The 11337-nt window shown below is 32.4% G+C and overlaps 1 protein-coding gene across 1 annotated transcript; it reads left to right on the top strand.

Moving 5' to 3' along the window:
- Positions 1-2451: 2451 nt before the first annotated feature.
- LOC106466415 (60S ribosome subunit biogenesis protein NIP7 homolog) lies at positions 2452-10583 on the top strand. The gene is made up of 5 exons (XM_013926703.2): positions 2452-2630; positions 5563-5649; positions 6167-6305; positions 8653-8793; positions 10379-10583. The coding sequence occupies exons 1-5, from the start codon at positions 2575-2577 to the stop codon at positions 10496-10498; spliced, it is 543 nt and encodes a 180-aa protein (XP_013782157.1). The 5' UTR covers positions 2452-2574; the 3' UTR covers positions 10499-10583.
- The last annotated feature ends 754 nt before the right edge of the window (positions 10584-11337 follow it).

Genomic DNA, 11337 nt, shown 5'->3' on the forward strand with positions numbered 1-11337 from the left:
AATAATAACGTTTTTAGACGATGAGACTTGTTTGAGAAAATGATCAAACGAAGTGATCTTAACTAGTGGGGATTTGATCGACCCCAATATTTCCTTATAGCGGGCTACTATGAACTGAAATTTACAGGTGTGTTCAATGTAGAAGTATATAATAAAATCTAAACATACAGAAGATTCAGTCACTAAGTTGTCCTTAACAATAGAATAATAATCTGTTTTTAACTTAAGCACAAAGCTACACAATAGGCTATCTGTGCTTCGTCCACCACATAACACTGGGGCCGGTGAATCTGAATAAAGTAATAGATAAACCATTAATATCCCATTTACATGAAAGTTTTTATTTTTTACTATTCCCTCCTCCGCAAATAAAATGTCCTAGAAACGCTAGTGTTGGAGACACAGAAAGAACTTTTTGAGGCATAAAGGTCAAAATTTAAACATCAACTTTTATTTCCAGGAAAGATCTATTTGAACAAAGTAATCGTGATACATATTACCTATGTAAGAGGCGGAAATGAATATCTATACAGAAATTATATCATGTTTTCTTAACAAGATTATATATAACATTTATTTTTTGTCCAAGAATCCCAAATGAATTAATCCAGCTTTGCAGTCAAAGAAATCTATGAGAGATTGATAACTTACACGCACAATATATATGTATATACAGAGCCATCAACTCTATCATAATAATATGAACACTCCTTAAAAAACGAAGTCGGTTCGGGTATTGCCATACCCTATGTGAATAACTGGGGAAAAGGGCTACAATAGTTAATTTAGTAATCAGAGTGATGTTGGTGAAAAATGGAGATTGAAATATTTCTATATTTTCCCGTGTTAGAGTAATAGGTTAATCAGAAACTGTTCAGTCTATACACTGTGTTGCTGCTGTCTTGAGATTTTAGCGGGAGTTGTACATTGCATGAGACAACAGTTTAGTGAAGAACACGATCGGAAGACATACTGTTACCTTGCGCACAGAGCGAGCTGTTGCTCGTCAGCTTCAAAGTAGACTGCAACAAGTTTTGTCAACAGTTGAGAAGTGATATCTTTAATCTGGAATAATGGACGGTTGCATGAAGGAATCCACTATTGACATGGCTTAAAAATGGGCCATAATTTTTATTGACGCGACATGCTGACTGACAAATCTCTTGCATATCAGTGGTCCATAGTCTTCTCATATGAGGAGCAATTACATCAATTCACATTTTCTGGATGCATGTAGGTTTGGAGAATCCTTAGGCGGGGGCCTTTCGACCCATTGTGTTTACAGCAAATTTAAGCATAAAAGTTTTGGAGGAATGGTCTGAGTAGTCATTAGGTTTAGTGGTAAAACCATTCTTACATCCATTTCAGGCTCCTCAATTCTCCAGGATAACCGTTTGCTTTTGTGATCAAGAAACTTTGGACTATAGTTGCAATATTCTAGTCTAGAAGATGATGGAGCAACAATCCCAGAACCATCAATATTTGGAATACAAAGTAGACTGCAACTGCTTTTCTGGCCATAAAAAGACCTGACTTGGACCTTATTGAATAGATGGGAATACCGTCATAGGCAAGTAGAGCCAAACGACCATTACCAGCATTCCAACAGTCCGTACAGCATTATCTACTTAATTTTGGAGAAAATCCGGAATAGGGTACAATTGGAAATCTGATTAATTCAAATTAATTCCGTGCCCAGAAAATTGCAAGCCTTATTAGATACTAAACAACAGATTATGCACCTTTAAGTTATATGCGCGTATAATGAACCATCAAATGTTAAAAAACTTACAGGGCTTAGAAAGGAGACGATCGGCTGCTACAGAAGTTGAACTACATTTTATATAAGTCGTGTATATGGCATAAAGAACTGGGATACAATCATTTCTGTCGTAATAGGTGATAATAAATATTTCAATAGAATATAAATTATTTTAGTTGTCTCATTTTCAACAAGAGTGACGGGTAATTTAAGTACTTTTATATATATGTAGCCTTCAAGCCGCCTTTCCCGAACTCCAACAATACACAAACAAGGCGTTTCTATTGCAATCTGTTGAGAAGAATACAAAAGTAAGAATATAATATGCACAATAAACATCAACGATTAAATATATTGTAAAATTACTCACCTGGGAGTAACCGTGTTAAACTCCGAAGTTTAAAAATATTTTTTTTCTCTAAATTTTGTTAATGATTACTTGGTATATTTTCAAATCTTGTCATATCTCTTTCCTCAAGAGTTGTTTGCACAACACACACCCGTACAAGCAGTTTTTTTTTTTTTGTGTGTGAACAAATACAGAAATTATAACTCAGTTATGAACACACTATTAAAGAAAATAAATTTCAGAACTATCGTAATTTGTTGTCATAGTGATTAATTTTTATCACAATTTCCAATAATAAATATTTGAATATCAAGCCATGTTAAAAGAACGAAGTAGAGGGCGGTATTTATGTTTAGTTAATAGTTTAGATGCACGTGGATCTTATAATACTGGTGTTGGTACTATAAATTAGAATTGTATTGTTTAAAGTATCTGACATTAGTTATTATAAATTTAAATAAAAATGAGACCACTAACAGAAGAGGAGACCCGCATCTTTTTTGAGAAGCTTTCCAAATAGTATGTGTAATTTCAAAACTAGTTTAATGCTACTGTGTGTTGTTGGTATTATTGTTGCATCTTACGCAAGTTATAGTATTACTATTAATATTACACTTTACAAATTACAGTACTAATGAAGTGAAAGTAAAAAAGTGATGACTCAGATTAAAGGCAAAAGTCTCACCCATTGTTTCGTATATTTACAAATGTTATATATTGAGCACAGCGTCTGTGGTACTTGATCGGAAGATGCTATATGTAAATGAATTGTGTAAGCCTAACCCATAATTCGAAATATTTTCCACTGTTAAGCCTACAGCACAACTAACATAAGATTATACCTTAACTTGTAAATTACAAACTTTATTCTTCATTATCAGAAATTAGATTAGCAGACCGTAAATTAACCATAGTTCTTAGCCCTGTGTTAACTGAAAATTTAAATACAGCTCACTTTCTACTATTGTATAATTTATACAAAGTTAAAGTTTCAATCCAATATCTAAATAAGACCATATCTTCTCTCCTTCATCATTTGAGTGCATTACTATCTCATGGTCTGATAAAACCTTTAGAACTAACTGGATTTTGCCTACACTCAAGTTTCAGAGTATTTGTGTCTAGAATTGATTTCTCTATACATTGGTTATGACTCCAAGTTTGGTTCATTGAAGCATTAGACTAATAGGCTTACTGTAATTTAAACAGCATTTAATGTAAAAACTTGGGCTTGATTAAACCAGAAAACCACGTGTTATATTTGTCTGTACACATACTAAAGACCAGTAAGTTATTAGTTTAATTATCATAATGAAATATGGAAGGCACAGTCATATAAAAAAAACTGTTAGCGGAGCTTACAATATTACAAGGAGGTTATTGCAAAGATTGAAACAATCCAAAGATTTAGGCATTTAAGTTATCAATAGAGTCCAGTAAATTTAAGTAAGTTTAATAGAAAGCTTGATAAGTATATGAATAATAAGGGCTGGCTAAGATTTTTTTAATATAATACTTTTAGTTAGTTAAAGGATGGAACAGCCGAGATGAACCAATAGGTTCCACGTTGTTCCTAAACATTATGTTATGTTATTCAGTTTCAAAGAATTTAGTTTTCAACTCTCTTCAGGATTCATCTGGCAGCTTAATCAGGATGACTCTTCAAGATTATGGATTTTGTATTTAACACACTTGGGAATAATTTACAACACTACATAAAATGAAAAAGGTTTAAGTGATCACGATAAAATGTTTAAAATAAAAAACACAAATATCCTTGAAAAGAAATCTCAATTATGATGAAAAATTCATGATCTATAACCTCCACAACATCTGATCAGTGTCTCCAAATAACTCAGCTGCCCAATTCACAACAGGTAATTCTTATCACATCCCTTCAAAATTTGGTTTTTTCAAATTTGTAACCAAAATATCATTATTCCTTATCTCCATATGCAGTAATACATCGAACCTAATAGAGCAATGATCACTTGCACCCAGATGTTCCCCAATTTCCACCCTCTCTATCATTTCTATGTTTGAAGTTAACAATTAACTTAAAACCTTTCTCCCTCATGGTTTGACTCTTAATATTTCCTAATCTATGTGCCTGAAATTAAAATCACCCAGAATTATGACTTTATTAACAGCTGAAATCTTAATCTCATTGTAAAGTTTCTCTCTAATTTCACAGGCCCAGCATGGCCAGGTGGTTAGGGTGCTCGATTCGTAATCTGTGGGTCGTGGGTTTGAATCCCCATCGCACCAAACATGCTCGTCCTTTTTCAGCCATGGGGGCATTATAATGTGACGGTCAATCCCACTATTTGTTGGTAAAAAGTATCCCAAGAGTTGTTGGTGGGTGGTGATGACTAGCTTCCTTCTAGTTTTACACTGCTAAATTAGGGGTGGCTAGCACAGATAGCCCTCGTGTAGTTTTGCGTCAAATTTAAAACAAACAAACAAAAACTCTAATTTCATCAGTCTGGCCATCTGTAACAAATTTCCATTAAAACCTTTTTCCCTTTATATCCACTAATAAAAACACAAATGGGTTCAATTTCCTTGCTATTATCTTTGATATCTTCAACTTCAACAGGATGTAACTCACATTTTACATATAAAGCCACTCCTCCCCCCTCTCCTTAGTACTCTATCCCTATTAAATATCCTGTATTTTAAAGAATTTTCTGTCAACAAAATCATCTTTGTTTAACCATGTTTTAGTTATTCCCATTATATCAAAATCCACCATTGCTACCAGTGCTCTAAAGTCATCTGTTCTATTTTTTATACTTCTAGCATTACAATAGTAAATAGTCTGAAGATTGATTAGATAATTCCAATAATCACCTGGGTCTAATTGTGAGAAGTAAATACAAATAGTGGAACTTCTTAACAAATTTTGTTATTGTCTTATAGGTTTTTACTGTCACCTAAAATTGTAGTGTCTTAATTGGTGCATTGAATTTATGGAAACAAAATATGACTTATGTGTCCAGAAAAAAAAAAAATTTTTACATCCTTAATATTTCATTTGTTTTTTAAGAGCAGCATAAGCATCCATCAATACATATGTAAGGTTTAACACCACCAGGTGATTTGATGAAACTGAATGTAAAGTTTATTGTTCATCATTGTTCTATAGCAAACTATGCAGATTTGTAAGAACTATGAACATAAAGACAAGAAAAGTTACAGAAGGCCAGTCAATATATCAGTGGTACAAATGCAGGCTCTTATACAGCCAATTCCAAGATAAGCCTTTTGTTTATGTATTATGTTGTAAAAGAAAGATAAAGTGTGTACAACACTAGTAGAGGAAAAAAAAACAACTTATGAATTTCATAAACTAACATACTTTAAGTACTTGACTTTTCCTGTTGTTTGTTTTAGTGATTGTTTACATTTGTGACATGCTAGTAATGTCTTATTACATACTTATTTACAGTATTGGTGAAAATATAAAGCTCTTGATTGACAGGCCTGATGGAGCGTATTGTTTCCGACTTCACAGAGACAGAATATATTACGTTAGGTAAGATTATTCTATTTGAACATGGGTATTAAAAATTAAATGAAGTAACTACTTGCAAACTTTTTTGTAACATTATTATGGTAGGTTATCAAACAAAATTTAAAATATGACCAAATCATTTTGATAAGTGGATTGAGCATCTTGGGTTAAAATATAGTGAACTATGAGCGTTTGTTAAACAACAACAGAAATTAGAGAAGAACATAGGCAGAGAAGAGAGGAAGAAAGACTAAAAGAGAGAATTTCTTAATAATAATTACATTTGTACAGTCAAGACTAGTCTTAGTTGAAGGACGAGCATCACATTTTTGATGCTATGAAACTTGTTAATTTTTTGAACATTTTAAGGTGATTGTTGTAACAAGGGTAAGAACATTTGGGTTTTTAAATGAAATTAATACTAAAGTTATTTTATACTTTTCTGTTTCAACCAGAGTTTTAATATTTAGAAAAAAAAGTACAAATTACTATAACTGCAACTGAAAGTTTATTTATTTATTTTTATTATTATTGATAGCGAGACAATCATGAAACTGGCGTGTAATGTTGCAAGAGAAAATATTGTAAGCTTTGGAACCTGTTTTGGTAAATTTACTAAAACGAAAAAATTTAGACTTCACATTACAGCTCTTGATTACCTGGCTCCATATGCGAAGGTAAGTTGAAACATCTTTTAATTAGTAATAACCTAGTACTAATTTAAAAATTTTTAATTATTATTTGTTTGTGAAAACTGTTTATTTTGTAACATTGTAAAATCAATGTCTAGATACAGATATTAATGTACTATAAAGTATACCAAAGTTATGTATCAAACTGATACTTCAGATAAAAACAAAGGTGTGGGTCTGAGATCCTGCAAATATATCAGACTGTAGAGTTCCAGGATTAAAAGTGTGTCTCCTAGAAAGTTCTACTTGCTTCATTAAAACACGTTCTCCACTAATTATGTAAAAAAAAAAAAGAGAACTTTTGACTCGATATATCCAAATTACATCCCATGAAGTTGTAAACTGTAAGCTTTTGCTAGATTACTCCTTGAAGTTGAACTTAATTTTATATTTTCTGATCTTCTTGTAAAGATCTTTGTTTAGAGAAAATCAGCCATTCTCATTGAACATGTATGAATAGCTTTTAAATAAACGAAATTGAAAAACTGAATTTTGTATCATTTAATTGTTCGGAATTTCAAGATTTATGAAATTGTAAGGTGCTGATGTCAAAGGTTAATGTAAAGACTGGAATAACTGATGTGACAAGCTTAAAGTTTGTGTTGATATATATGTATCTTGGATTCATTCAAGATCTTTCTGTACAGGTCTACTTTTGCCAGAGACTGCTTTGAAATTTTGTTGGAATTGGTTGCTATTATGTTTCTTTCTTTATTGACAAGAATGCACTCTTACTTACATATAAAGAATGTTGTTTTTGTCAAGAAAAACAAATTCAACCATTTTTTTAATACAATATGAATAAAACATGTTTTCCAGAATTGAAGATCTGTAGTTGGAAGTGAACTATTAATTAAACAAGTGATTTACATCAATATGTTGAAACTAAAGCTATATATATATATTTAAGCTTTAATATGTACAGAGGGTTGGGAATGCTATATTAAAAAAATTTAAATATGCAATGGAACAGCATGTATGAGAACTACATTTTGACATTGTTTGGTATTTCTTAGATAGTGTGGTGCCACAGATAATTTACCTTTTTTTTTTAAAGGATATGTAGCAACCTTTTCTAATGCAAAAAAGTCGTATACTCAGATCAGGAGTTTAGTTTTTAAAAGACACAAGTATTCCCTGTACTTAATAGTATTGGAAAACAAAGGAATATGGATCAACTTGAGCAATCAGGACCATCCAGAAAGAAACCTGCAACAAGTCGCACCCCAGCCTTAGAAAGCAAAGTGAAGTCTCTTGTAACAGTTGAAAATTCACAAATTTGCATCAGTACCAAAAGCCATCCACTTGTCTTAGGTAATGGTACACAACATAACAGTGAAGCATCTCCCTCTGGAAAAGTGACAAAGGTTGTTTTTGTGACATGTTCAGGAAGGAATGGCCAACTACAGAAAACTGTATGAATGGAACCTAGCTGAGGATAAACTGGCAGCACATAGTGACAGTTGACAAAATGTATGTGTATCTTGATAACTAATGGGTCTTACCATTTTGAATTGTCAATGAGTGAAAAATATTCCAAACATTTTCTGAGTTACCCACAATAATTTCTAAATACTTTGAATAGTAAGGTCAAGGTGAACTCTGTTCACTATGAGATCAATGTTTTGGACCCTTTGCACCACACAGAAATACTGGCTTTGTATGGAAATGAGGCCAACATAGTATGGATTCACTAAGATAGGACTTCCAGTCATCCTTCTCATTCAACTATCCATATCTGATGCAACCGCCCCCAGTGGCACAGCGGTATGTCTGTGGACTTACAGGGCTAGAATCCAGGTTTCGATACCCGTGGTGGGCAGAGTACAGATACCCATTGTGTAGCTTTGTGCTTAATTACAAAGAAACAAACTGATGCAACTGGCAAGTAAAACAGGTATTTGTGCTATTCCCTACAAAGACAAAACAATCAAGTCATCTATGGATTTCTGTGCAATCAGACTGTTGAAACGGGCACTGCAAAACTGTCATTCTAATACACTAGATGGATTATGGAATCCTTCATGGAAAGTGTTATGTGCTTTGGAAGTGACAGCTCTATGATGGAGCTTTTCATAATGGAAGCTACACTGTAGAGCTATTATCAAAATGTACAATCAAGATAAAGCATGACTGAAAGAGAAACATGGAAGGTAATGATGTGGTGAGGCACCAAAATTGTTATACTATAATAATATACTTAACTCTCTGTATATTTAAAATATTTATATTGTACATAGAATGTAAACTTTTATCTTAAATGTAGTTACTCTGTGTCAAAGAAGAATTTTAGTATATAATTATTAATTTAGCCTTTTTACTGACTTAATAGTACAAGATTTGGCTAAAGCCAAATGCTGAACAGCAGTTTCTGTATGGAAATCATGTGATGAAGTCTGGCTTGGGTAGGATAACGGAAAGTACCCCTCAATATCAGGGGGTTGTAGTCTATTCCATGAATGACCTTCCCCTGGTAAGTAAGATATATACATATTTTTTTAACATCTGAATTACTAGAATTAGCCTTAATTTCTATAAAACAGATTATGTTTATATCCAACATGCAGGTATGATTTTTTAGGAACACCAGAACATTTACAAGAAAATGGTTATTAGCTTTAAAAATTTATATGTTTACTGAATGAGACACTAGTCACATCCAAAGTTAAAGCTAAAAAAGTATTGAGAACAAAATTTTATTAAATAGGTTCTGTCAGTAAGCATGTGTACATTATATTATATCATACAAAGTAGAATCGGGGTTTTACATATAATGTTTGTAACACATACAAAATAAAGAAAAACTGCTGACTGAATATTTCTTTTTTGACCAGTTAACACGTGTTTTTTCAACATTGTCTTCCCTGGTTATTGTTTGGACAGTTGGCAGAGTTTACCAACTATTAGTTAATTTAAAGGGAAATGTTTTCTTCAGCTTTAACCTGGTTACATTTTTATGTATGCTGATGACTGGCGGATGGGTTTAAAAAGTATTGGCAGATAGCAAAGAAAAGAAACAAACCAATGTGAAAAAATGGAATCCTATATATATATATTGTGATTGTAACTGTTTGCTGGAGTTAACAGTAGTCTTTCTTTGAAAGGAGACAAAATGGTAAAGTGTAGTATATCAGAACCCAATGCTAAATACATCACAAACTATTCCAAACAACATTTACAGGGGAGAAAAACACCTAACTCATATTAGTGCATACAAGTATCTTAGCCACCCCTTGAGATAGACTTTCCCTCCCATCCCCTGTGAGCCAGACAGTACAACCAGTTTATGACCTTTCAGCATTCAGTTAACCAGAAAGTCTTATCACATGCAGAACACCTGCATAAGCATTTAGAAAACTTTTCAAAGACTTATTCTAAACTGTTATGGAAGTATGAAATTCATAACTATTTCAGTTATCATTCCTATGTTATGTCAGAGGCATCCTTGCCCTGAACTTTGAAATTAAACATTACTGGCCAAATTGGAGGGTTAATTATAAGTTGCAAAATGCTGTTGTTATTTCCCACAGTTGACACATACAATGCTGTGATACATAAATGAAGACAGTAATGGGTAATACAACAAAAATTCCAACAACAGACATCATCTGGAGAAGGGTTTAGGCCCAAAATGTTGTGTCAAAGTAAAGTGTTTCTAAATTTTATTAACAATGTATCTGTGTGTTTTTTTCCCCTTTCCCTCTCTGGTCTATCAGTTCAAAATTAGGGACAGCTATGCATAGATAGCCCTTGTGTAGCTTTGTGCAAATATTCTGAAACAGAGAAGTTCTTGAATTATTTGAAACCTTACACTGCTAGTTATGTATTCTGTCTCAGATGGAGTTAAATATTTACATTTCTGGTAGTTAAAGATTACTAAAAACAAATTTTGGAGCTTTGTGAGAGATTTTTTTAAGTAATATTAGAACACAGCTTATTTTATATAGAACATTTCCATTTGGGAATTAAAGTTTTATATTTAGATAAAAATGAAATTTCATTTTATGTAAAATACGAAAGCTAAACTTGTGTTAATAAAGTTGGTCTTGTCGTTACAGGGATTTGGAGTAGCTGCTAAATCAACCCAAGACTGTAGATCTGCAGACCCTATGACAATTGTTGCTTTTCATCAGTCTGATATAGGAGAGTACATTCGTAGTGAAGATACGCTGACATGAGCTTTTTGTGTCAGCATTTAGTTGTCTTTACAGGTTCTTGATACTTTAGGTCAAGAAAATTGTAAATAAAATTTTGTCAACTTTTGCTTGTATTACATTTTATTATAAACATTTCAGTACACAATGATCATTAATTATGTGTATCAAATCTTTTGTCATCTGCACTTCTCGTGCCTGTTATTCTTTCTCATAGGGGGCGCTGCTGACTGGCTGCTTCAGAGAGAGGGGGGGTTCGCCTAACTCAGGCACAGTGTTGTCACCATACTGGTATACACATGTAAATATATTAAAAATCAGTGGTAGAGAAACTTTATTTTTAGTAATAAGTTAATAGAAATATGTAAAAAAATAGTGCTTCAGTTAATTGTTAAATTTAAATATTACCGACTCACAGTCTGTAAATTGAGCATTAAAACCTTTGCTAAATTGATGATATTGCTTAATATCCCAAGCCAGAATTAAAATACAAGTGTTATGAAAAATACAAAACCATTAACTCTGTTTATTTTCATAACTATTGTTTATTCGTTGTATAATTTAAATATTAATATTACAGTTTAAAGCAAAGAACTATCAGACTGGCATTCAAAATCATTTCAATTTTATTTTATTAATTACCTTAGCTATATGCACTAGCATAAGGAGTTAAATTTTATTTTGGGATTTAACACATACAAGCTATCATTCAATAGTTAACAGCAATTTTGATGCCTTTTCTGTATTCCTGGCCTATTAATTACCAAAATCGCTAACTTTTACTTTCATATGTTCACTTCGCCTTACTTTTAATTGAATCACATATAACAGTAAACAGTTACTGATTAGTTATGAGGGCAACA

The sequence above is a fragment of the Limulus polyphemus genome, unplaced genomic scaffold (assembly GCF_000517525.1).
Source record: "Limulus polyphemus unplaced genomic scaffold, Limulus_polyphemus-2.1.2 Scaffold2251, whole genome shotgun sequence".
NCBI lineage: Eukaryota > Metazoa > Arthropoda > Merostomata > Xiphosura > Limulidae > Limulus > Limulus polyphemus.

Coding starts and splice junctions, on each gene's coding strand:
- LOC106466415 (XM_013926703.2), top strand. CDS start 2,575: ATGAGACCACTAACAGAAGAGGAGACCCGCATCTTTTTTGAGAAGCTT. Junction 6,306..8,652: donor ACCTGGCTCCATATGCGAAG/GTAAGTTGAAAC, acceptor CTGACTTAATAG/TACAAGATTTGGCTAAAGCC. Junction 8,794..10,378: donor CCATGAATGACCTTCCCCTG/GTAAGTAAGATA, acceptor TTGTCGTTACAG/GGATTTGGAGTAGCTGCTAA.